This window comes from Natrix helvetica, assembly GCF_964273705.1.
Source record: "Natrix helvetica genome assembly, chromosome: 6".
In the NCBI taxonomy this organism is placed as follows: Eukaryota; Metazoa; Chordata; class Lepidosauria; order Squamata; family Natricidae; genus Natrix; species Natrix helvetica.
The window spans coordinates 35022001-35049964 of NC_138553.1; the positions used below are offsets into that span (position 1 = coordinate 35022001).

Genomic DNA, 27964 nt, shown 5'->3' on the forward strand with positions numbered 1-27964 from the left:
ATTTAAACTGGGGTCAGGTTAAGCTGATAATTAGGAAACAAATGTACCAAAATGGCAAAGGGCCCATTTTGCTGATTGTATTCCAAGTCTCAAAAAGCAAGCACAAGCTTTTGTTACATCTTTACTCACATTGTCCCATACAAATATGTAGAAAGTTTAATTGCTGCAACTCAAAAAAGCATTAGATAAAAAGTTATACTGAAATTAAATCAGGAGATTTGAGATAAGAGTTGTTGATCCACCTATCAGATACTGGATGGCAATGTCTATTCTGGAAATAACACCTAACTTTGCAATCATGGAAGTATATTAGAGATTTTGTAGAACTTTAGGAGAGCAAAACCATAGAAGTGAAAAAAAAACATAATTGATAAGAATTCAGAATATGTCAATCCCTGCCTAATTTTGTACTTGGAGACAAATATCCTGGCCCTAGGCAATGGAAGAGGGGGGGGGAGGGGGGAGGGAGAGATAGATATCTATAGTATATCTTTATACCAGGGGTGGTTTCCAGCAGTTACTACTGCTGGTTTGTTGGTGGTCGCGCATGCGTGTTTGATGCACGCTATGTGTGCATGCACAGTGCAATAAAAATTGTTCTGCGCATGCGCAGAAGCAAAAAGCAAGATGGCCCTGTCAGGAGAACCAGTTCGAGGGTGTGGCAGGCTTGGGTCGCTGGAACCAGCAGGCCGCCAAACCACTACTGGTTCAGTCGAACCGGTCCGAACCGGTAGGAATCCTCCTCTGCTTTATACCCATACATATATACTGGTACATACATATATATACCTTTTGCCTGTAAACTCACTACTAAGCAGTGCAGCTTATGAAGTTATTAACTAATTAAAGCCTATTGTAGAAACCTGATTTCTAGTCCATATATTGGAACCCAAATCTTGAATTCTATTTCATATATTGTAGCATCCTACAGATAATCCAATAGTCTCACACTCCTTTTCATGTACAGAGTCTGCTTCCTTCCATGTTTTGCAAGAACTACAGTTCTTTTGCTATACTACACTATACTGTACCATACCGTACCGTACCATCCCATCCCATCCCATACACCATACATACTATAGTTCTCTCCAAGAAAACAAGCAAACTCAGAAAGCACCAGTGGTGGGTTGCAGACGGTACGCCCCGGTACGGGCGTATCGGTGCCTGCCGGGAGCACCGGTATAATTCCGGTATGGTGCTCCAGAGGGCCCACCAGCCCTCCTTACCTGTATTTGAGCTCTTCGGCGCTTCCACGCATGCGCACGGAGCATATGGCGCCTGTGCGATGCTCTGCCGAGCAGCTGGAGCGTCATGGTGGCGTCAGAGAAGATAAGGATGCATGCGCATGCTGCGCACATGTGCAGCGTGCTGAGCACGTTCATGTGGTGGACGCCAGACCCTGTTGCACCGTACTGGTTGCAACAGGAGCTGGAACCCACCACTGGAAAGCACCAAGGACCCTTCATTTCATCCCTGAACTACAAATACTCTTCTTTATTGGAACTACAGTATAGCTCGACATAGACAAGCTATGGACAACAATGACCAAGAAAGTCTTCATACTGTGGATTCTAACCACCATGTCCTATCATGGCTTGGAGGCTATTCCTTTTAATGTTAGAACCAGCAGATTACTATGGCTTCCCAATTAGCAAGAGTGACCCTGAATCACCTATAATTTGAAGGTAACTGTAAATAAGGAATCAAAATACAATTTAAACTAACATAACAAAATAATCCCCAGAATTTAAAAACAATGAGAATGGAACAATAGAAATAATAAGAAAAGCAACTGAGGCCAACAAGTAGTACTTCATTCAAACGTCTTACCTTTTATATAGCTCCCTGTTAAATCAAAGTCTATGTCCTCAAATAGGGTATGATATGAAATTTTGGAGAATTTTCTATCTATATCCAATAAGACAGTACAAATCAGATGCAAGAATTTGGGATGTGTTCTGTTGCAATAAGAATACAGCAAGCTGTGACTTGGGATCTTTATAGCTCTGATTCATTTTTTTTCATGGCTATAGATGCAGTTCAGGAGATAGAACTGCTGTAAAGAAAACCTGTACTGAACAGAAGGTAAAACTGCTGTCTGATGTCCTGTTCCATCGGTGCCATAATGTGTATTATGGCTGGGGCAACTAGATCAGTTAGGTCTTCAATAAAACCATAGTTAAATAAATGTCTGTTAATGCAAAGCACAGCCTTGTTTCTTCACAGAGGGTTTCTTAGAATTATATAAATAAAGGTACATTAATGCATGGCCACCACTAGATGGAACATGTTCTCTAGATTTACATTTCTAATTTGTTTTTTTCTAATTTTTGTAATCACACTTATTCATTTATATTATTACTGTAACTTCTATATTCACTGATAGCTCAAAATATAAACTTTTTAGAGCATGAATGGGGAATGAATAGGAAAATTTTGCATGAGGGGGAACAGTGATAAGTGAAGTCAAAGCTGCAACTAAACTGAATTGTACTGAACTGTATGGAAAAAATGGGGTCAATTGAAGACCGAAAGTAGGATAAGTTCAAGCTGCCCAGAAGGCGATAACACATAACTGAATACTGAGGCCTTTTAAGAAAATGGCATGTGATCTGTGAGCTAAAGAATTTGCAAAAGGTTACAAAAGGCTTGTGAAATAAAGAACAGCTGGATGAGTCCCAGAGTGAGCTAAGCTGAGTGACACCAAGAAAAACGTTTGAGAATACAGATACACACAACCATTGCTGAAGCACTTGAGGTCATGTAACTACAGCTGAAGCACTTGAGGTCATGTATACTCTAATCATGGGGAAAATGCTCAGTAATCTGAGGGAATAATTATTCTGCTATATCAGGACTGTCAAACTCATAGCCCATGGACCGGATGCATCACGTGTTGACCACGCCCAAACCTGGTTTAGCAATGGGGGGAAAAGTCCCAATATGTCAGATGATATCACATCAAGAAGGCTCAGTAAAAACATAAACTCCCCACACACAACTAACATCCCACCATCAATGTCTGGTGGAAAAGCCAGGTCTTCATGGCCTTGCATAAGGCCTATAGAGTAAGGGGCCACTCATATTTCAGGGTGAAGGCCAATTCACATGACAGGTATCATAAAGAGAAGGCACGTTTTGGGGGACCAGCTAGACAGCATTGTTATCTGGAGTACATCTACTCTACCAGAACATTGATATGAGACTGAACTATGCAAAAAAGAAAATAAAACAATTAGGATTGTTCAGATCCATTGCTGAATCGATATAGATGTTTGGTATACATATATTTTCATACTTTACACAAAGCAACAATATTGTGAAAAGGGAGTAAAAATCTATTATCAGTTTTCAGGTTTAAAACAAATTAGTAAAATAATATTGTGCCATCTATTTAGGGTACACAGTGGAATGCGTCATTAATTTTTTTGAATTTTATTCAAAACACTAATTAAACAAAAGATTAGTTAAGATTTTCTTTTGCACAAAATAGTTTTACCATATTGATATCAGGACTTATTCAGGACTAAATTCAGATTTTAAAAAATCTGTTATTACAAATAAACCTATAAAACTGGTGAATAGTTTCCATTGGATTTGTTTAAAAGTATACAGGACGTTTGTGACATACCTTGCTAGAATTGCATGGTAAACCTTTTTCAGTAAGTCCCTGACTTTCAAATTTTAATGAGCTATCGCAGATATTCTAAATATAGCACAATGTTCTAATGACAGTGCCTTCAACCTACAATAGATTTGTACAGGGCTGTCAAATTTCTAACAGTATCAGACAATAGCACAAAATATGCAAGATCCAGAGCTATAATAATTTGATAATGTTTTCTTGGAAATGTAGGAAGTCTATGTTAACATGGTATAAATTGCTTCAAAGTTTTATATTTAGGATTGATAAAATGTATGCAATCTCAAAGAGTGGATATTAACCATATGCTCTCTTCTTTGTTAAATAGAGTTATGCCCTAAGATGCCCTATTCTTTTCTTCTATTTTGCCTTTAAAATAACTTGGTTGCATAATCAGAAATTCTAAAAATATTAAGGCAATCACAGTGTACTTTGATGTAATGGGTATAGTGCTAGGCTAGACATCACATAAATATGAATTCTAGTCCCTCCTTGGGCATGAGATAGCTTTTGGCAAGATAGCTTTTGACCAGAAACTCTTCCATACTTGAAGGTAGACTAGGACTTGGATTTTCCTGTTCAACTCCTTAATTACTATACCATGCTCACTGGCTGTGTGCACATGAGTATAAATCTTATGTAAACATTTGGAACTCTTTATTTCCCTTCAGACTTTGGACATGGAACTCATTGGTAGCAGAGAAATTTCAACTTGTTTAGCTGTAACACAACAAAGGATAACTTGCTAACCATCTGAGCCGTGGTAGCAGTGGTTAGAATGCAGTATTGCGGACTAATTCTGCTGACTGCTGGCAGTTCGATTCTCACCGGCTCATGGTTGACTCAGCCTTCCATTTTTCCGAGGTCGGTAAAATGAGGACCCAAATAGTTGAAGGCAATATGCTGACATTGTAAAGAGAGGGCTGCAAAGCACCATGATGCTGTATGTAAGTCTAAGTGCTACTGTTATTTGTAGCAATTCATTGATTATGCATATGGAGCAAGGTGGTGGTTGCTGGGGTAATAAATATTGTTACAACTGTACTCTTTACAACGCATTTCATAATTATGTAAAAGATACTCTTATGATTTAAGTTTGAAGCTGATTCTACTGCATGTATGTTTTTATTTCACTAATATACCACAAAATATCTGTAGACTAGGATCGGATGAGGATTGGGCAATCAGGATATTTCTTGCTCCATCACTTGCAGAGTGTTTTTTCTTCTTTTTGCCCGACTGAATGTAGCTTTCCAACTCCATCCATTTTGTACATTCTGCCACATTCAATGTCTACAATTCCAGCATCTTAGCTTGATTTTTCTGGATTTTTCTGGATGCTAACTCTTTAGCTGAAGAACGCCAGTGTAAATAATCCAGTAGTAAGAGATCCTTTTGGATTTTCTACTCTGGACAGATATTTAATCAAATTCTCAGTAATTATTTTCCTGTTCTGCTATAAAATACAAGGTTAGTGCAGCAGGAGGATCTCATTCCTCCCCCCGCCCGCAGCTTCACAAACTTTATATGCAGAGGATCATAACCCAATCACACCCCATTATATTGTAATGATTATTGTTCTGCTAGGACTAGAGAGATCCCATTTAGCTAAAAGTTTCATGTGCCAAATGAATGTCATGTGAATGAATTTGGTGATACCATGTTCTTGAATTCAAAAAAGATAAACATGCAGTTAAATCAAATATATATTTTAATTAGAAAAGGTAATGTGTTTTTAACGTCATAAACAATTTATTCCTTTATTATGGCAGTAGCTTCTATCATGAATGCAGGATGTTTTGGTTGTTTTCTGAGTTCTTTAGTACGAACCTTTAACCTTGAATTACAGGCAGTCCTTGACTTATGATCATTTGTTTAGCAACCATTTGAAATTATGACAGTGCTGAAAAAAAGTGACTTACAACCAGTCCTCATACTTATGAGACTGTCACAGTCCCTGCAGTCACATGATCATGATTTGGGCACTTGGCAACCAACATGGAATTGCGGCAGTTTCAGTATCCCAAGGTCATGCGATCACCATTTGCAAGTTGGTGAGGAAAGTTAAATTTGCTTAACAACCATGGCAAAAAAGATTGTAAAGTTGGTTACGGTCATGTTATGACTTAACTGCATCATGGTGGAAGTTCTGGTCCCAATTGTAGTTGTTAAATCCACCACAACCTGTACTTTCTGGTACACCTCCATGGAAACATGCATGGTTTCTCAAATTAAATGTTCAGTTTCCAATTGAAGACATATAGCTGTGTCACTTAATTTTGCTATAGCTTTTCAAAGCTCATTTAGTAAATACAACAATTCTACAATCCCATATCTAGGATTTTTTTTTACTTAGCTTTGGGAGGGCAAGAGAAAGAAATCAGGATAGTGTCTACTATTTTAAGAATAAATACAGGGACCAACTGTAACCAGTTTTGAAATTGTTCAAACGTAAACCTTAACTGAAAGCAAAAATGTGTTGATATACTTTTCTTGTTATAACAATTTGAGACACTTTCCCCCCCAAATCCATACATTGTTGAAGTTACTGTAAGTGCAAAAATGAATATTTAGAAATCCTTGTGTTAGATACAAATTACTTTTGTATCTAGCGCTATCCTATATCCAAAAGACATATGCAGCATGGGCATTGAAATGGCATTATTTAATATGGTTGTTTTCAGGTAAGTATCTATAAGAATACATTCTCAGTGTAGTCTGATTCAGCTAAGGATATCTGTGTGTATACGCAAGTCTGGAAATACAGATATAAATTTTCATTGCCTAAGAATATCTGGCTTCATGTTTTTCTCTAAAATAAGAATATATACTAAAGAATGTAACTCTTGTCCAAATGAACCTCAAGGAACCAGACATAATCTATTTTGAAAATGCAACTAGAGCAGATCCAGGATGTTTGCTTAAGTAATTTTTTCAACTCTGGCCACAACCAATTCACATTTTTTTTGTGGAGGCACAGGGAGGAAAACATTTTCATACAATAACAATTAATTTCAACTTGAGTTTCAACTACCAGCACTGAGCCAAGTAGCATTTTAACGAACAGTGAAATTAAGAAGTTTTTCTTACTTCCTAGGAGAGGGCAACACAAATTTGTTTTAAAACTTGCTTCAAAACAAGTGCAACTGTACTTAACAGCAATATACACACATACATAGTGTATACCTGCCAGAGAATACACACTACTGAATGCAAACCTAAAACTAAAAAAGTACTTTTCTTCCAATGTTAGTTATTTATGTTGTAAGTAAAATGATTAATGCAATAAGGAATATATTCTACAGCTAAAAATGAAATAGTATGAAACATAAATATAAAAATCCCAAAGGCAGCTTATTTGAAAGATTTTCAGTTGTGCTTATGAATATAACCCATGTTTGAAGCTATTCTCTCACTTTGTAAACACAAGTAATTTCCTAGAAATATATTGGATGTTCTTCTTTTATAGAAAGATTGTCACATTTTAAGAGTGAAGCACTGTGCTAGCATACATTGTAGTCATTTCAGAAAAGCAAACACGAAAAGGTTACACAGTGCCAGTATCATCATTAAATTGTAATTGAATGCATAATTTTGTTCATATAAGTCCAGCTGGTAACAGTAATCCCGAACACAATCCATAATAATTAGAATACACATTTGAGCCGCTTTTCAGTCTTTCCTGTAATACAGCGAACAAAGCACATAATCTGTGAAGGCACTAAAATTATTGTCTCTAAAGCCAAGAACTCCTGTAAAATGTTCTTAGTGATCTCTGTGCACTGAAAGTTTAAATAAAATTTAGCATTATAGATACTTATTTGGAGTTATTCTTAACTCAAGCCTATTTGACAGTTGCTTTTCTACTTAGTAGTATGCACACACAACAGTACTAAATACCAATTCTCATGTTCATGTTTGACCAAAGCCCTTACCAAAAACAAATATTCACGAGTCAACAAATGACATATTATCAGAAGATATCATTTTTTTCCTGGTAGATGTATATAATAATGCAGCCAATTTGCTATGCTGTATTTTTCCTTGGAGATGGTAAACACCATTTTACAATTCATTAAGAAATATTTGCCACATGAAACTGAGCAATCAATGGCCTATTGGGAGCATCTTTATCATCTTACTATCAATGTGAGAAATAGATTCCAAAATATTTATAATCAGATTATGATAAAGTGCCTATTTGTAATCAGTCAACTATTGCACTTGTAGAGACTAGCTATCTTTTAAACTCTTCTGTTCCAAGGCAGTTAGCATTGAAATTATTGTTTTGTTATGTAATGTTAAGGTCCCAAGTTTAAGGTGGCTGTTAGAAAAACATGTTGCAATAATCAGTTATAATTCTGGGTACTTCACTTTCTGAGTTTCTTATTCCCAGTCACAACAAAGTAATTATCATCCTGTTTTGACTTTACTGTGGAATCCTTTAACCTAACCTGTGTTCCTTTGGTTAGAACAGTTGTAGCTTCTCCTTTTAAAACAGGTTCCTTAGTGGTTGAATAAAGTTCTTTATCATTCTTCTGGGAGACTTTGACCTGTGCCTGACTTTTGACGTTAGCCTTTATTATCTTTTTCCTTGTCCCATTTATGGTCGATGTTTGAGGAAGACGCACAATAGATAACGGCATACGATCAGAATGTGTTGTTGCATCAGCTGTTCCCTGTATTTTCATCCTACTATTTTGAACTGGCCTCTTCTTGGCTGAAGAATAATTAACAACAGATGAAAATGAATTTTTACTCTTTACATCTAGCGTAGATGTCTGCTCAGTTGTTTTATCATTCATAAGAGAGGACTTAGGACTCAGCTGTTTGGGGCTAAGAGCAGTTTTCTGTTTGGTTTGCTTAGTTTCCAATTTTCCTCTGTGTGAGTAAAACTGTGTGGGTAATGTTTGACTACTATTTTGGGAAATTATTTTTGCAGGCATTGTAGATGTTGGAGGGCAAGACGGCTTAGACACTTGTACATTTCTGTTAATGGGCTTTGCCGATTTTGCTGAGGTTTTTGAAAGAGGCTTACACTTGGCTACATTTTTGAGCCCAGCTGCACTATCAGGACAATGATGTCCTTCTAAACAGCCTACCCTTGTAGCCGTTTCAGGCAACCTGGAAAGTTTATTGTTTGAACAACCTAGAGCAGAATGTTGTACAGTTGGAGAGTTCTGGGAACATGCAGGCTTGGTAGAAGATGCAGTACATTTCTGAAGAGATGCTGATGGTGTTAAAGCAGTTCTCCCCTGAGCCGATGATGAGCACTTATTTACAGTTTGTCTATATTTTGAAACAGATGTAGGGTTATGAAAAGGGGGTGCTGGCTTTTTAAAAATCTGTTTTGAGGCTTTGGGAAATGGCTGAAGGTTATTTACTGATGAATCTTTTAATTTGGGCTGGTTTCGTGTCAACTGGTCTGTAGGTAAGGAATGCTTTGCTGCTTCTGAAGAAGAAAGAACTGTTGGTTGGGATGACTTGCATGCTGTCTGTTTCCTATTAGCTACACGAGGGTTTTTTGAAACGGACACCATAGTAGAGAGCTTTGAACTCTGTTTATGGTATGCATCAATGGCAGATATGGGATTCATGGGTGGAGGCTGTGGAGGTTTAGCAGATGAATCGGAAACCGTATCACCAGATGCACCTTTTTGAAATGACAAAATCTTTTGTTCCAACGTTGCAAACTGAAGCATTCGGCAAGGATCATATTTGAGAAGAAAACCTTGAAGAGTATCCCAGCCTCCACCAACACGTACCATTACATGTTTGCCATGTAACATCTAATAAAAGAGGAGATTAAAAAATAGTTTGATTATAACTGATTGCACTTAAGCAACATAGGTATTGTATGAAATATTACAATGACTTTAACATTCAGTTTTCCCATTTGCCACCAATCCCTAGAAAGCAATAGAAGTATAGTACACACACACCCCCTAAAAAACAAGTGCAGACCAAGAGATGCAGAGGAGTACAAGCTGCCCTGTATTATGGCAGCAAAGAGACAGAATGATTGCTGAAGTATTTCTAAGCATCAGTAACAGTTGGGCATTTTCAGATATGCAATGAAACTTAGCAGATGATATCACTAAGGTAAGGTAGTGGCAATTAAATTATATTGTCATATCTTGAAAAGGAATAATTTCCCACCCAATTAAGATTGATACTTAAGTGACCGAGCAAAATAACTGAAAACTTGTACTTACTCGAATGAACAGTATTTTGTCTCCCAATCTATAGCGCCCTTCAGACAAATACTCAATTGAAAATCTATGAGAGCAGCTACAAGGAGGATCTTCAGCAATATGCTTAACCTATATTGTACAAAGATTTTATCTTCATATAATATATATTAAAAACAACACTAAACATGAATTAGTTTTTAAACCAAGATGAAGTTCTGAGCCAGCAGAATTTTTTGTCTCTTGATGAGAGACAGCTGGTTTCACTGTCAAAGCTTGCTCTTTTGTAGCATGCGGCCCGGTTATGAACGGGAGCTACTAGGAATGACTCAAGATGACTTTTTGATGACCATGAACCTACCTGAAAAGAGGACCTAGGAGGTAACAATTCTATGTGGGAGAGGTCAGAGAGCTGAGTCTCCATCGTTTTTCTGTCCACTGTCTGCTTTTTAAAAACACCTGGATTTTAATTGCACATTTTGATTTTTTTTAAATATCTACTTTTAAATGTTAATCTACTGTTGAATGCTGATTCAATTTAAGCCTCTACTGGATCTTAAAGTGGCTTTTTAATGTTCTTTTCATTGTTTTATTAGCTGCTCTCAAATTCTGTCACGTCCACATGTCTCTCTCCTGCGATAAGTCTGACAACAAAATGTTTTCATCTTTCATGCTACTTCACAGTTTATAAAGCCATAAACTAGTAATTGGTGGATCAGATGTAGTACCAAAAAAAATCAACTAATTTGTTTTATTGTAATCTTGACGAACATTATACCAATAGCACTTAGACTTATATACCACTTCATAGTGCTTTCTAAGCAGTTTACAGAGTCAGCATATTGCCCCTAACAATCTATGTCCTCATTTTACCAATCTCAAAAGGATGGAAGCTGAGTCAACCTTGAGCCACTCAGAATTGGGCTCCTGGAGTGAGCAGTGAGTTAACCTGAAGTACTGCATTCTAACCAGTGAGCCACCACAGCTCATTAATAGATAGATTTTTGATTGGAATGAGATTTGTAGATGCTTGGGTTAGGTTCACATTTTATACTGAACATGGTTTGCCTGACTATGATTTGTAAGATAAAACAAATTTTGCTGGTTTTGTCCAAATGCTAAACTTTAATTACAGTTAATAAACCACAGTGACTTGGCTTGCATAATGTTATTCCAAACCAAGGAAACTTGGACCATAGCATGATCTAGTCATTCAAAATATCTAGAAAGTTTACATAGTTCACCACTGTGGTTCTTCGGGTTACAGATTCCAGAAAGATTTAGATTATAGCTTCATAGGCAGAAATATGTATGCTACTTACCGCTTCATGTAATTCTCCATCCTGACAGCACGATTTGTAAGAAACTATAGGAGCTACACTATCAGAGGACATCAACAAAGTTTCTTCCAATTCAATTTCCTTCTCTAACTTTACTAATACTGGTGGTTCAACTCCATGACTATAAAAAGAAAAATGTATAAAATACTACATTTAGAATTTTAGCAAAATTCTAAGACAATAACCATAGGGTGAGAGTGGCTATTGCACTGAGAATAAGGGTAGAACATAGGAATAAAACATCCTATTGTCCTATGGGTTACTGACTTCTTCGGTAAAACTTAGTGCCCTACTGTGAAACAGTGATGGTAGAGGTTCTTTCAGTATCTCGCCCAATGGCAATGGAAAGTGCAAAATATCCTATGACATCTGGACTGCCGTGTTTCCCCGAAAATACGACATGTCCTGATAACAAGGCCATGCCACATTTTTCTGGTGGGCAAAAATATAAGCCCTCCCCCGCAAATAAGCCCCCTGGACAACCCCTCACCTCCGACCCGGCAGAGCGCCGCTCACCAACCTAGCGGTATTCCAAAGGTGCCAAGCCGCGGGAACCGGGGGTGGTGGAAAGGTGATTGCGTTGTTTGGTGACTTGGGAATACCGCTAGGTTGGTGAGCGGTGCTGTGCCCAGCTGAAGAGGGGGGTTGCCGGGTGGCTGCTCTCTTGCGAGCGGGCTCCCAAAGAGCCAGACACAGCAGCCACCCGGCAAACCCCCTTTCCAGCCATACAGAGCGCTATTCACTGACCTAGGAGTATCGCCAAGCCGCGTGAAGGCCTGTTCGCCGCCGCCCGGCTCTCGCGGCTTGGCGCCCTCGAAATGCCAGTGAATGGCGCTCTGCATGGCTAGAGAAGGGGGTTGCGCAAGCGGCTGTTCTGCTCCCGCGCCTCCCAAACTCATGATGCCCTGGCCCAGCTCTCCCTGCAGAGCCAGGGCACCTCCGCTGCCGCAGCCGCCATCCCAGCATGGCTTTTTCGGCAGCTTCCAAACTGAGTCTTCTGGCAGTGGCCACTCTGGGCGTATGCTCTATGGTTGTGGGCTGGCTGTCAGCAGAGCACAACACAGCCATTCGCCCATGAGGCTGTGCCCGGCTCTTTGGGAGCCCGCTCACAAGAGAGCAGCCGCCGGCAACCCCAAAACAATAAACCCTCCCCTCATAATAAGGTCCAAGCCATATTTTGTGTGTAAAAAGAAAATAAGACCCTGTCTTATTTTCGGGAAAACATAGTACTTTGCTAGGGAATATAGGCTTATACCAAAATGGCTATATTTTCATAACACAGCTATTCTTAACTTAAATGAGGTTTATCAGTTAATCCAATTTTCAGGACATGAATACAAAACCGTAAACTAATCAAACTAACTAGGTTAGTTTGTAGTACCCTGTGAAAACAGCCAATTTCTGTTGCGAACATTTGGGGAGACTTGGGGGAGAATGCATTCAAAGCATTTACTTGGAGAAAGCAATGAATACATACCTTGATACAATGCGACCAATTTCCAGTAAGCAAAGGTACACTTGTCTTGGGTCTTTATGCAGCACTGTAAAAAAAAATAGTGCAAATAAGAAAAAATAATAATTCAGTGAAACCTAGATAACCTGCCTACATTCAATGGCATGGATCAAAATTTGGAACACATGTAACTTATATGTAAACATATAAGTCTGTACCAGCAAGTTCTTTTCTAATCTACTCCCTGATGTACTCATGCTTGGCATCCAGACCTTTCTTTAGCTATCATTGATTTGGAAATCTACCAGTACATTTATTTATTTAAAGCATTTATATAACTCCATATTCTAAACAACTCTGGGAGGCTCCCAATCAAAGATTGAAACAACATATAAAAGACTATAAAACTATAAAGGCAAACACATTAAAACATTTAAAAAAAACCTAATGCCAAGTCAAACTTCTAATGTGCAATCATCCAATCTTATTCTAGCGCTTGGGGGAAAGGGCCAGGTATTCAAAGTTTTATGGAAGGCTAGAAGGATAGAGGCCTGCCAAACCTCAGGGGGCAAAATATTCCATAGGGCAGGGGCTGCCATGGAAAAGGCATGTTTCCTAGCTCCCAATACTAACAGTGACCCAATTTTGAGTATGCATGGCATGAGGTTTGTGCTGGAGCCCTATTAGCACTCCCTTTGGGATTTGCTTGGGCAAACCATAAGACCGTACTCTAAGGGTTTTCCTTCCCTCTGTCCCTGGGCAAACTGTTCACAAAGTTTAACTAAGTATGCCTCTCTTAGTTATGCCCAAGTGACCTGTGTCCATTTCATATCTCTGTAGCAGAATCTCCCAGCAATCAGAAGGAACAGAATCTTAGACATCTGAAAAAAACTTCCCACGACATTCTGAAACATAAGCCAGCAGGATTAGTTAAAGGCCTTGGTAACAACCCTCTGTTAAAGAAACCTCTGTTAAAGAAGACATCCAATGGATAAGAGCCATTTTTTACATTTACAATTTCCTACTGGGGTTGGGAGGAATGCTTAGAACAGAAACCATGGGTATTGGCATAGTGGAACCAGTGTAATTGCCAGGGCCACCAGCTTAATGTAAGAAGCCTGGCCAATTGAAGTTTTCCATGGAGGAAGAGGTAGGCTCTCCAAATTCCCTCAACTAGACTTTTGGAAAGGTGGATGGGGACATAAATTCTTAGAATTAAGTTCTTCAATAAAATAAGTCCTTTCCCAAACTGTCACCTTCTGAGGCAGAGCAGAAAAGTGAGTCCCAAATGTGTTCTGACTTTTCCATTTATCTGAAACCCTCTAGGAATTCCCAACCCTCACTTTGAGAAATCCTGCTTTATCCTATGTGATCTCTTCTTTCAAAAATTTTCAGCTACAAGGAAAATGCATTCAGGATGTATAATAGAATGGATGCATTTTGTTCATAATTTTTCATAGATATTTAGTGTAGACAGTATAGAATTCTAAACATGTAAAACAGAAGGCAGCATAATCTGGGCAATACAAGCAAAGGAATGCTTGAGACCTTCAGTTTGAGCTACACACTTGGCATTGTATGTATGGCATTATAACGGCTGGATCAATTACCAGTTTTATCTAAGAAATAAACTACATAAAATATGGACATGGATGGTCACACTGAGAATCAGGTGTGAGGGTTTTTTCCCCAGAAGAATCACACTTTCTTTTCCTTTCACCAAAAGGGCAGGAACAATGAAGCAAGTTTTGACAGTTCAGTTTTGAAAGCAGACCTATCAATTCTTGCATTTCTTTAAAATAAATCTGATTGATCAGAACTTAAACAGACTTGCTCCTTGAATGTTCCACCCTTGATTACCCTGAGACAGTTTGGACAACCTGTGTCATACTAATATGGTCTAGCCTCTGCACATCTCACCCAGCTCAATGTTTTGTACAAGTTCCTTACGGTAGGTTTACAACTGCAAAGTGAGCTTAGCCTCTTTCTAAATCTTCAATGGCACTTGTAACGAGGAATGCAGTGAAACTCTTTTGAGACCCATATGCTCCCTACATGAATATTGTCTAGGCACAAACCCACTCTTTATTTCACCCCCACAAGCTTACAAAAGGGTCCTTGCAGATCTTTGCCAAGAACATACAAAGCATATGTTCATGCCACAAAACCAGCTACTGTAATCAGTAACCACTTTCAAAGTATTGTGAATTATGTCCTTACAACTGCAATATAATACAGACTGGGTGAACTTACACCCTTGTTCCTTTATAAAAAAAATAACGGAATCTAGATTAAAATATGCTGTGTAGGAGATATATGAATCCTATCATTCTTGGATGACATTGCGTCTTATAAACCCTGTCCCACTAATTACATTGAAAAACTGTTTACAAACTGAACATTGCCATACCTTTAACAATTCTGAATAAATTTTTTAAAAAATTTAAACACACCCACACCATGCAAAGCAAATACACAAAGAATACTCTTCAAGAAGGATATACAATACCAAACAATTTAAGCAGTGATTTTATATAGGCCTAGGACTTACAGCTATGTCTATCTAGTTTTAAAAGGGACAATGCTAAAAACCTAATTAGCAATACATCTTCAAGCTATTTTTCTTAATGAGCACTACATGATTTAAGCCCATCTGGAAAAATTTGGTCTGGCAGCTGCTGGTTACAAGATCCAACCTGAAACAACAAGAGATAGGCAGTCCAATCCTTGACATGCAAACCCAACACCAGATTTAATTAGGATGAGTAATAAACTGAAGGTACCAGCACTAGACATGGTTAACAGTTTGTATTTTTATAGCTATCAAATTAGAAAGAAGTAATAAAGGTGGAATCCAAAGATTAATTGTCAACAGATTATTAACTATTAACATTAAATTCTGCATGTGATGGTGTTAATGAAGCCTTTATCACATCAACATCTTCCAAAGATATCAGAATAACCTGATACAAATTCATGTTGCAAACATCCGACAATCCCAAAATTTTAAAAAAAACCCTCTCAATTATATTGGAAAGGTGTTGCAATTATTAAACTTGTCAAACTAAAATTTAAAACTCTTATAGTAACTTCTATTATCAGAAAGCCCCTCCCCCCCACAAAAAAGTTGTAATATTTAAGACCAAAAAATATTTTGCCCTGTTTAGTGTTTGCATTACTACATGTTTTTTTAACAGAGTTTATTAAACATACCAAGGTATTTTTCCAATACAGAAGGATCTCATTTATATAAACACCTCTTGTCTTTGAATAATAGTGAATAATAGCCTATATAAGAAGTTAGTTTAATATAATTCAATAAAACAATGCAAAAAAAGCAACAAAAGTTACCTAAGCCTTCGGATTCAAAAAGGTAAGTCTCATCCACTCCAATGCACCTACACCAATTCAGAAAGTTTGCTGTGTTATCTCTGGCAAAGAAAGATCCTGAAGGAGCATCTTTTTTACAGGGGACTTTTCTCAAAGGGAAATTCTGGAAAGTAATGTAGAAAATTTAACAAGAAACATTCCAAAACATTCACAAAAGCCTTTTCTAGAGTAGAACTAGTAAGGAAAGTGGGGAGGGGGTTCCTTCCCCCCCAAAAAAGATTACATTTCAAAAGAAATTAATCTCAGCTACATATAAATAAGCAATGGGGAAATTTGTTTAAAACAGTATTGCTGAGGATTCAGCTAAAAGGCAAAAAAGGCCACATACCAAACTTTGTGGCCTTGGCCTTCAGTTGTCAGAAAAAAGTGGATGGCCCATTTATTTAGCTGAAAACACGGCTTGAAAGACACTTCCAATATATATTACTGGCAAAAGAAGGGTAATAACATGTATCACATGAATATCCAGAACAAGCCCTCCAGGATATTTATATCCAAAATACTACTTCAGTATTTTAAAATTAGAACAAATCTATCAGCAGCTTGAACATATGATTCACATTTTTCTAATGAATTTCATGTCATGTACAATTTTAATCAGCAGACTTTCATCTTCCAAATTACTTTTCCTTTTTCACAGAACCTAATCTGAGGCACAATTTCATGTATTCTGTACCATCTCAAACCACTGTATATATAATAGATGGATTCGTATCTGGCTGACCAACCATACTCAACGTGTAGTCCTCAATGGAACTGCATCTGCATGGAGGGAGGTATACAATGGAGTACCCCAAGGCTCTGTTTTAGGCCCAGCACTCTTCAACATATTCATCAATGATTTGGATGAGGGAATAAATGGGGAACTCATAAAATTTGCAGATGACACCAAGCTGGCAGGAATAGCCAACACTCCAGAAGATAGGCTAAAGATACAGAAGGATCCTGACAAACTTGAACATTGGGCACTATCGAATAAAATGAAATTCAATGGTGAAAAAAGTAAGGTTCTACATTTAGGCAAGAAAAACGAAATGCACATGTACAGTATAGGTGGTACCTTGCTCAATAGTAGTAACTGTGAGAGGGATCTTGGAGTCCTAGTGGACAATCATTTAAATATGAGCCAGCAGTGTGCAGCAGCTACCAAAAAAGCCAACACAGTTCTAGGCTACATAAACAGAGGGATAGAATCAAGATCATGTGAAGTGTTAATACTACTTTATAATGCCTTGGTAAGGCCATACTTGGAATACTGCATTTAGTTTTGGTTGCCACGATGTAGAAAAGATGTGGAGACTCTAGAGTGCAGAGAAGAGCAACAAAGATGATTAGGGGACTGGAGACTAAACACATGAAGAACGGTTGCAGGAACTGGGTATGTCTAGTTTAATGAAAAGAAGGACTAGGGGAGACATGATAGCAGTGTTCCAATATCTTAGGGGTTGCCACAAAGAAGAGGGAGTCAAACTATTCTCCAAGGGACCTGAGGGTAGAACAAGAAGCAATGGGTGGAAACGAATCAAGGAGAGAAGCAACTTAGAACTGAGGAGAAATTTCCTGACAGTTAGAACAATTAATCAGTGGAACAGCTTGCCTCCAGAAGTTGTGAATGCCCCAACACTGGAAGTCTTTAAGAAGATGTTGGGTAGCCATTTGTCTGAAACGGTATAGGGTTTCCTGCCTAGGCAGAGTGTTGGACTAGAAGACCTCCAAGGTCCCTTCCAACTCTGCTATTGTATTGTATTGTAATATTTTATGTCTGCTTATAATTCTAAGTGCATCTAATTTGTGTAACATTTCCTTCAACTTTTCACAATAGCCATAGTATATATTCAACCATTCTTTCAGCATCCTTTTATGATAGATCACCTGATGCCCCGACTTCAAAAGTCCTAAATGCCAACATTTGTACCAGCTGTAACACTTCCTATTTTCAGAGCTCCTGCATTGTACTTCATGCTTACTAGAAATCTTCCTCAATAAATATAATCCTAAACCATCTGACTGTTATATGTAGATTTCTTGTGTTCTGAAGAACACAAAATGTATTAAGTAACATTACGTTATCCCGGGGCAAAATGTATGTGGTTCATTAAAGTGGGAATATGTACATTTACACAACATATTAATCCAAAGCAAATCTAACCACTCATTGTCTTATGAGAACTGAACCAGATCAGCATGTCCCAGAATTCTAAAAACATAGGTGCAGGAGTTCTAATATTCTTGCTTTATTTCCCAGTTAGTTCACATGAGAAGTTGAGGCACGTGTGCTTATTGTAGTATGGAGTGAATACAGTAGCATAAAGCAGAGGTTGAATTCCAAGAATTGCTATCTGAATGCATTACTTGAACATAGGATGACATTAGAATTAAAGTAACTTTCGTATTAGGGTGAAATATTTAGCACCATACTTTTTTAAATTCAAGAACATTATGGCTACCTCCACACATTTGGGAAAATTGAACTGTCTAGGAATATGATTTTTATGTTTCACATTCTTAACTATCTTCATTTGTAGAAAAGCAATGTACTACATTCATTTGCGAGGAAGACTAAATTCCTCCCTACTCAATAATTTATATTTAAAATATGGAAATAAGCTTAGATTTGCTAAGCATATATTAGTAGAGAATATTTTTGCGAATGTTCCTTTAAAACTTACATGCAGGATTGTCTTCCTTTCAGGTAAATACAAGCACATTTAATAGGATAATCTTGCTCACATGACTTTTCATTAATTGAAAGAAAAGTTAATTGCTATTTTTTTAAAAAATGAACTTACTTTTAAATCATTTGAGTTACTTTTAACTATGCCTTGAATGACTCCAATCAAAATGCACAGCAGTACCCCGTTATCAAGTTCCTCCAATAAATGTTCTGCTTTAAGTTCAATACCTATAGAAGAGCCATGATTTTCATTAGTACAGAACAGATAAAACTCAAACTGATAACTCAGATACACTAAAGTATAGTTTCAACCTAAATCAATTGGAAAATACAGTTTGTATTAAAGTAATTATTGATATCTCAAGCTGTACTTTGGCCTGTAGTTTTAACTATAACAATTAGGAAAAATATTGAACCTCATACTAGTCAATGTTTCAAAAAGCAGGCATGCCCTTAAAAACTGTTTAGGATAAAGCAGTATTATGTACTCTTTACAAATGACTAGACTTCTATAAAAGAAGAAATGGTAAAATTAATGGTTTTAACTTCTAACAGCATGAACTCTAAATCTACCTCTACCCCTATATCTTTTTCTATAGTAATTACAAGGTTCTTCAAACAAACCCAATAAGCCAGATAGCCAGATAGTCAGATCCTCTTGCATAGGAATCAAAGTTGCCTCATGCCGGACAGATATCCATTGGTCATATAGTAAAACATCAGCCAGGCCAGGGCCATGCCTTGGAGTCAGTGGACTGCGTGGACTGCTAGGTAAATCATCTCCAAACCACACCTAGGGTACATAGCAACAAGACTGATCACAATTTCAGCACTATGCAATAACTGATCATATTTGCAATCCATTATCAATGTCTTTAAAAAAATGGAAAGTTCATAATAATGTAATATATGTTCCACAAATGATTCACTATTATTTCAGAGTACTGTAGCTCTATTAAAAGCTGAATTTGGCTTGTACAATCCATCTAGATTACTCTGAAAAATGCCAGTATTCAAAAAACCCAAATGTTTTGACAAAACAAGCATAAAGTTCCATTAGAGTTGAACATTAAATCTATAGTCGGTTATGTTCTTCAGATACGTATCAGAAAGTAGGAAAATATTTAATAGCTGTAATATTTCCGTTTGCCTACCTGAACTGTATGTTGCATGGTAACTAGATGTTCCTGGGAATAGGAGGGAAAAAAGAGACTTTCAGCTAAAAGTGTCAAATTGTATTTTATCCACCTTCATTTATCTGTAACACTGAAAAGACAGCCAACAGATCAACAAAAAGTAAACCAATACTAATTATCCAAAGTTGGGAGTTTACTTTATTTCCAAAATTGAATATAATTTTTTCAACTTTCATGCTCTGTATCTCCATAATCCTTATAACATTCCATGTTTTTATATATCAAAAGTAGGTAACATCTTTAAACCATATTGGCAAATACAAATTTTAAAAAAATCAAATGGTAGACAATGCAAGGGATTCATAAGGGATTCTACACTGCAAACAGTTGTTTTGGAATGCAAATCCTAGTGTATAACAGTATTTAAAACAAAAACTTCCATGTACATTTCATTTTAAACTAATCTTCAGATCACATACAGAAAATAATTTACTTGCATACCAATATTGCTAAAGTGGTATATTTAAAGCTACATAAAAAAATCTTAGTTTCTAGCCAGCTGGGAACACAGATCCTAAACAAATGTCACCCTTTATTACTTGAACTTAAGAAACTCACGTCTTCCTGATATTTCTCTCCTTTATACTACACAAAAAAGGCAGAAAGTAGAACAAGTCTTTACTAACTAATGTATTCAGCTTCCCACAGTGAGCACCAGGGAATAAAGTTCATTTACATAAAAAGCCCTTTGTCTTAATAGGCCAATGTAAGGGGCTTCATTGACATTTTAGAAGGAAAAAAAATATGGTGGCAACAGCTACCAAAAATACTGCTCTCATTAAATGATGGAACACTTGCACATTTGAACAAGGCCCTTAACAAGCCAACTGCCACAGTAACAAAAAGACTGCCCAATATGCAAGGCAGACTATCAGCTTGAACAAAGGAAAATATTCAAAAAAAGAACTATTAGAAGAATGTTCAGCATCTTCATTTTTCAAGAATGCCACACAAAGCCTGACTATTTGGGGGGAAAAACTGCACACTTGAAAGAAAATGTCAGAAGATGTTTATATCAGCTCACTTCATAGAATTACATCTGTCTTTGGAATCAATTAAAATACAAGTATGAAGCTCACAAATTGATGGCTAGAATTTTGCTTCTCACATTACAGATTTAGTAACTGAATTTACATACCAAGTTAAGTTGTGGACTGACTGATTTTGGATGGAATAAGCTACAGTGTTTCAGATTACAATTCACTAGGCCAAAACAGAAATCTCATTACAGCTCATTATAGGTAGGTCCTGGACTTACAAATATAATTGAGCCCAAAATTTCTGTTGCTCAGAGAGACCGTTGTTAAGTGAATCTTGTCCATTGTACAATCTTTTTTGCCACAGTTGTTAAGTGAATCACTGCAGTTGTTAAGCTAGTACCATGGTTGTTAACTGAATCTGACTTACCCATTGATTTTGCTTGTCAGAAGGTTGCAAAAGGTGATCACATAACCATGGGACATTGCAACCATCATAAATATGAGTCAGTTGCCAAGTGTTTAATGTTGCAATGGTCATAAATGTGAAAAATGGCCAAGTCACTTTTTCCAGTGCTATTGTAACTTTGAATGGTCATTAAACAAAAAGTTGTAAATCAAGGACTATCTGTACAATAATTTGCATTTTCTGGTTGAATGGGATCTTTTCTAAACTATATTTCAGGGCTTATGTTTGAATCTATCAAATTGTGGTTTATTTAATAAGTCATAGTTGAACATTAGTCTTTTGTACACAGCTTGTTTCAGTAATCATATTCTTTGTTTTTCAAATCAAGATTTGAAGGATTGGAAACAAATAAGAAGTGTGCAATGTGCCTTTTCACCCTGGTTTTCTTTTCTTTATTTCTCCCTTTGGCCTTTAAAGAAGACTTGCAAATTACAGATTTATAGTTCAATAATCACAGGAAATTGTGGTTTAAGAAAACCAGGAAGTCTTCTATGGGAAAAAAATAAGAAGAAAAAAGATATACAAGTATTAAGTTAGTTCCCTTTTCTCTATCTTTCATAAAATGGTTGGATTAGGAATGTGATTCACACATCATTGTACCAACCCCCGCAGTCTAGGTGGACAGGATCGGCAGAGCCTGGGCCTTAGGCTGATGTTATGTAATGCGAGGTCCGTGGTTAATAAGGCCCCCCTCATCAGGGACTTGATCTCAGAGGGGGAGCCGGACCTCGCAGGAATAACGGAAACCTGGTTGGGCCCGGAGGGGGGGTTGCCCCTCGGTGAAATGTGCCCTCCAGGTTACCGGGTGTTCCATCAGCCACGGGCCCAGGGTAGGGGCGGTGGGGTAGCGATAACCATCCGGGAAGATTTGACTCCGAGAGAATTCACTGTGTCGCAGACATCCGGTTGTGAGTCTCTGGGCGTGAAATGGGGCCCAGGGAGACAGTTGGGTCTGTTGATAGTATACCTGGCTCCCCGCCATACATCAACGGCCCTGCCCGGACTCCTCGAGCTGATCGCGGAGATGGCGGTTGAGACCCCCAAGCTACTAGTGATGGGGGACTTCAACCTGCCGTCGACGGGAGAGGCATCCGAGGTAGCCTGGGAATTCATGGCTTCCATGACAGCCATGGATCTGACTCAAGTAGTTCGGGACCCCACACACGAAAGAGGCCACATACTGGATCTTGTGTTTGTCTCCGACCAGTGGACGAGTGATCTGGGTATAGGGAATTTAGTCATCACGCCCCTGTCATGGTCAGATCACTCATTTCTCTAACTGGACTTCCCTGGCGCTACTCCCCGCCGCGGGGAGGCGGAACCAGATTGTCCCAGATGGTTCCGCCCCAGGCGTCTGATGGAACCAGATAGGTTCCAGGCGGAGCTTGGGCCACCTCCTGCAGACCTGTCCCGCTCCCGGGCAGAGGACCTGGTGGCCGCGTGGAATAGTGCGGCCACCGGAGCCTTGGACCGGGTTGCGCCTTTGCGGCCTCTCCGATGGCAACGATCGACCCGGGCCCCCTGGTTTAATGGGGAGCTAAGGGCGATGAAACGCCATAGGAGACGCCTAGAGAGCAAGTGGAGATCCTCCCGCTCCGAATCCGATCGAACACAGGTAAGAGCCTACTTAAGGACCTACCTTGTGGCAATAAGGGTGGCCAAGCGTCAGTATTGTGCCACCCTTATAGCGTCCGCAGAGAACCGCCCTGCCGCCCTGTTTCGGGTGACCCGCTCCATGCTGTCGCAGGGACAGCGGGATCCCCCGTTGCAGGGCAGGGCAGAGGAGTTTGGGGAATACCTGCAGGATACAATTGATCGGATCCGGAGGGAGTGTACCCACCCCAGTGTCCCAGAGGGGGCGTCCGAGGCTAGGAGGAGTTTGACCCTGTTGTCACCGAAGATTTGGACAGGTTGCGCGGGCGACTGCGAGCCACCACATGTTTATTGGACCCGTGTCCCTCCTGGTTGGTACTGGCTTCCTGGGAGGGTACACGAGGCTGGCTACTGGGGCTGGTGAACGCTTCGTTGGGTGAGGGCCTTTTACCAACCGCCTTGAAAGAGGCGGTGGTGAGACCCCTGCTCAAGAAGCCTTCCCTGGACCCAGAGGAGCTAGCAAATTATCGTCCTGTCTCCAACCTTCCTTTTCTAGCGAAGGTTGTTGAGAGTGTGGTGGCTCAACAGTTCCTGCGTCACCTGGAGGAAGATGATTATCTAGACCCGCGCCAGTCCGGCTTCCGGCCCGGTCACAGTACTGAGACGGCCTTGGTCGCGTTGGTGGATGATCTCTGGAGGGCAAAGGATGGGGGTTGTTCCTCCATCCTTGTCCTATTAGATCTCTCGGCGGCTTTCGATACCATCGACCATGGTATCCTATTGCGCCGTCTGGAGGGGTTGGGGATCGGAGGCACAGTATTGCGGTGGTTCCGCTCCTACCTCTCTGGCCGGACGCAATGTGTGTTGGCAGGGGAGCAGAGGTCGACCCCGAGGCCCCTTACTTGTGGGGTCCCTCAGGGGTCGATCCTCTCACCTCTCCTGTTCAACACATATATGAAACCGCTGGGCGAGATCATCCGTGGTTTTGGGGTGGGATACCACCTGTACGCTGATGATACCCAGCTGTACATTTCCACCCCAAACCACCCCAACGAGGCCGTCGAAGTGATGTCCCGTTGTCTGGAAGCCATGCGGGTCTGGATGGGTGACAACAGGCTCAGGCTCAACCCCTCCAAGACAGAGTGGCTGTGGCTCCCGGCTCCCCGATACAACCAGCACATTCCATCGCTGGCCATTGGGGATGAACAATTAGCCCCGGTGGAATGGGCACGCAATTTGGGCGTCCTCCTTGATGCCCGGCTGACTATAGAAGATCATGTGGCAGCCGTGGCAAGGGGGACGTTCCACCAGGTTCGCCTGGTGCGCCAATTGCGTCCCCTTTTGGACCGGGGGCCCCTGCGCACAGTCACTCACGCGCTGGTGACGTCTCGTCTGGACTACTGTAATGCTCTCTACATGGGGCTCCCCTTGAGGTGCACCCGGAGACTGCAGTTGGTCCAGAATGCAGCCGCGCGGGTAATCATGGGGAGATCGAGGTTCTCCCATATAACACCTCTCCTGCGCGAGCTGCACTGGCTTCCTGTGGCCTACCGGGTGCGCTTTAAGGTGTTAGTCACCATCTTTAAAGCGCTCCATGGCATAGGGCCTAGTTATCTGCGGGATCGTGTCCTGCCCAATACATCCCTGCGGCCCATTCGCTCACACAGAGAGGGCCTTCTCCGGGTGCCGTCCTCTAGAGACTGTCAGAGGGTGGTGCCCAGGAGTAGGTCCTTCTCTGTGGCGGGTCCCACCCTTTGGAACGACCTCCCCCCAGACATCAGGACAACAACCGATCTCCGCTCCTTCCGCAGTAAACTGAAGACCCACCTGTTTCGGCTAGCCGGCCTGGCATAATCTCGACAACTGTTCCACCCCTTGGTTAATTTTAATTGTCAATGTTAGCTTTTAAACTTTTATTCTTATTGGGGTTTTAACTTCTTTGATTATTGTATTTATTTATTTTTACCTCCTTCTTTGTAGTCCGTAGACCGTTGCTTGTGTACGTCGCCCCGAGTCCCTGTGGGGAGAGGGGGCGACTAATAAGTCTGATAAAATAAATAAATAAATAAAATCATAGCCACTGTGATTTATAAATCATGGCTTATGACATTACATGAGAAGCAGGCTACATGACTTGTTTAACAAATTCTAATTAAAATAAACCATGGGTTAAAATACATAAACCCAGTCATAATATAATCGTGTTCATATACTTGTGTGAAAATGCTACTGAATTCAATGGGCCACCTACAAAGCAAGCAGAAACAGGAACAAGCTACATGTGATAATTTCAGAGAATACCATCTTGTAGTATTCAACTAAACCTTTCGAATGCTCTTTGAATATTACAAGAGATGCATATTAATTTTTTGTACAATTAAAATACTAGCAATGATCTTTCAGAACCAGGAAAAAAGATAGTTTCTTCAGAGGAGCCCTTGTCTTAACAATTTTTCAACAATAGTTAGAAAAAGGGAGAAGATATTTGGGCAGTTAACCCAACAAAATTATTTTTCCAAAGGAAGCACTTCTTAATCTTCTGGAAGTCGAGGAAGATCAGTTTTTTAGGAATACATGACTTTCAATATTTTGATTGTTCTTGTGAGATCCTTCCTGCTATTTTCACACTTTACAATTTAGCCTTCAAATTGTAAACTGAAAGGATATTTAAAATTATTTGGGGTTCACATCTCTGAACCTGTAGGACTGAATGCGAAGTACAGTTTTACAACCAAACAAAACAACTTCACTCATTTGCTGGGGACGCTGCAGCTGTAGTGAGAGATGAGTGTGTCACCCTCGGGTGAATTATTACAGAAATCATATGCATAACCACATATACAATTATGTATGTGATGTTAGTAACACGCCTTATAATTGCATCCCATTTTTAAGGTTATTATATAAATCCACAATTAAAAATAGTTTATTTAAACTTCTATCACAGTTTATGTTATAGGATTACTTTACACTAGTATTTTTCAAACTTCATGCATGCTAGTTGGGAAATTCTGGAAATTGAAGTTCGCACATCTTAAAACTTGCCAATTTTGAAAGACACTGTCTTAAAATTAGTAGACGACCATATAACCTTGAATTCAGAACTTGCGAACTCCAAAATCAGCCAGGGTAAGGAACAACTTGCCACAGGCTTGTTATACTATGTCACATCCTTTCATTGTTTGTGAGTTTCAGTGTTTTGAGTATTTATGCCACTGGCAAAATGCGGTAAAAAGTCAGCATAGCTTCTATTTCAAGTTTCCTCCAACTTGGTTCCCTGTTGGACTACAGCTCCCCTTTTCCAAAAAGACCTGCCGGAATGAGGGCTGAGGTTGCAGAAAGCCGTTTCCTCCGGGCGATAAAACTGCTGGTCAAGATCATATGTGCGTCACTGCAACAGAGATCAAGAGCTGAACTGATTTTCTTCCCCCTTTTCTGTGTAAAGGGCCAGCACTTTCCCATAGCCCTAACCCAAGGAAGCAAGGAAACAGCATTAGCGCCCTGAGGTTTACGGCAATACACCCCCTTGTATGGCACAGGGAACATAGAGGCTCTACTGAGCCATAAACAAGCAACCACGCTTCAGCCTAGTAGGTTGTGATCAGCCCCAAATCTGCTTCAGGGACCCACTGCGTTTCAGCCAGGGGAAAAAAATCACACTTCAATCAAACAACCTGCTATCTACCGGGGAAACTTGAGAGATACTTACGGGGAACCCCAGAGTCAGAACCCCCCGCGCATCCTCTGCCGGGGGACACACGTGAGATTGCGGCAGCAGCAGGGAATCCTCTCGAGCTCCAGCGCTCCCTGATTCATTCGGCCGCGTCCGCCCGCAACAGTTCGAAAGGCCCAATCAGCTGACGCGAGGCGGGGCCCAGGCCGGCGAGGCGGAGGCTGGGCGAAAGGGGAGGGAGAGCCCGTTGTCGGGATGGGTGGGCGCTTTCCGGCGTCCGTAGCGAAAGGCTGGGTAGCGATGGCGGTGCTGGGGGGGGGGGTCAAACGGAAGAGATGCAGCGGTCGTGTGTGTGTGTGGATCCTGCTGCCATGTGTGTGTCAGGTGACAGTCGCCGCGGATTATTGTGTGGACCGAGGGTTGGTATCTCCTCAGCTGAGAGAGAAGGCAGGGGACGGGCGGGAATAGGGGCAACCTTGCTAGGGTTCTGCCTCTCTCTACTCCACCCTGCTTTGGAGTCAGGCCGCGGCTGTCAAGATTTAACCTTCCCCTGAATGCTTTGGGGTGGGGGGAATTAGAGGTTGCAACACCCAGTAGCCCTAACTAGAAAAGTCAGTGTGGAGGCAGAGAAATAGATCAGAAGCACAACCAAGAGGTTCCTTATCTCTCGGTATAAAACATGTTGCAACACAAACCTACACATATTTATGGCTGTGTTTGCCACGGAATAAACTGTAAGCCTTGGTTAACAAAATGCACTGGATAGGTCAGTGTGGACCAGCATCAGTATAGGCAGTCCTCGACTTACGATCACAACTGACCCCAAAATTGTTAAGTGAGGCATTTAAGTGATTTTGCTCCATTTTATGACCTTCCTTGCCACGGTTGTTAAGTGAATCGCTGCAGCTAAAAGTTAGTGACCTGGTTGTTAAGTGAATCCGTTGACATTACTTGTCAGAAGGTTGCAAAGGGGGGATCACATGACCCTGGGCGACACAGCAATGGCCATAAGTGTCTATGGAGATTCTTGTCACGGTTGTCCCAAAGGTGTTTTTTCAAGAGGCAACTGGATTTTCTTGTTTTTCTTTGAAGACATTTTGCTTCTCATCCAAGAAGAGCTGAAAAAGCTTCTTGGACGAGAAGCAAAATGTCTTCAAAGAAAAACAAGAAAATCCAGTTGCCTCTTGAAAAAGCACCTTTGGGATAATAGTCATCAGTATGAACCAGTTGCCAAGCATCTGAATTTTGATCACACAATCATGGGGATGCTTCAAAGGTCGTAACTGTGAAAAATGGCCATAGGTCACTTTTTTCAGTGCCATTGTAACTTTGAACAGTCCCTAAATGAACTGTTGTAAGTTGAGA

General features: G+C 40.0%; 1 protein-coding gene across 2 annotated transcripts; it reads right to left on the reverse strand.

The window, feature by feature from the left end:
• Positions 1 to 7201: 7201 nt before the first annotated feature.
• On the reverse strand, positions 7202 to 26859 carry GAS2L3 (growth arrest specific 2 like 3). Of its 2 annotated transcripts, none has more exons than XM_081957419.1 (9): positions 26636 to 26859; positions 19846 to 19878; positions 19316 to 19484; positions 18807 to 18919; positions 15979 to 16120; positions 12652 to 12715; positions 11157 to 11295; positions 9859 to 9966; positions 7202 to 9432 (listed from the first exon to the last, which is right to left on the reverse strand). In XM_081957419.1, the coding sequence occupies exons 2-9, from the start codon at positions 19861 to 19863 to the stop codon at positions 8014 to 8016; spliced, it is 2172 nt and encodes a 723-aa protein (XP_081813545.1). In that variant the 5' UTR covers positions 19864 to 19878; positions 26636 to 26859; the 3' UTR covers positions 7202 to 8013. The 2 variants fall into 2 exon arrangements, with proteins under 2 accessions (XP_081813545.1, XP_081813546.1); XM_081957420.1 differs by lacking the exon at positions 26636 to 26859 and adding an exon at positions 26018 to 26358.
• Between the last annotated feature and the right edge of the window lie 1105 nt (positions 26860 to 27964).

Bases quoted from the DNA above. Each gene is read 5' to 3' on its own strand.
- GAS2L3 (XM_081957419.1), bottom strand. The intron at 12,716-15,978 runs GTAACTTTTGTT...TTTTTTTTACAG, and splicing joins TTTTGAATCCGAAGGCTTAG to TGCTGCATAAAGACCCAAGA. The intron at 9,967-11,156 runs GTAAGTAGCATA...TGTACAATATAG, and splicing joins ATGGAGAATTACATGAAGCG to GTTAAGCATATTGCTGAAGA.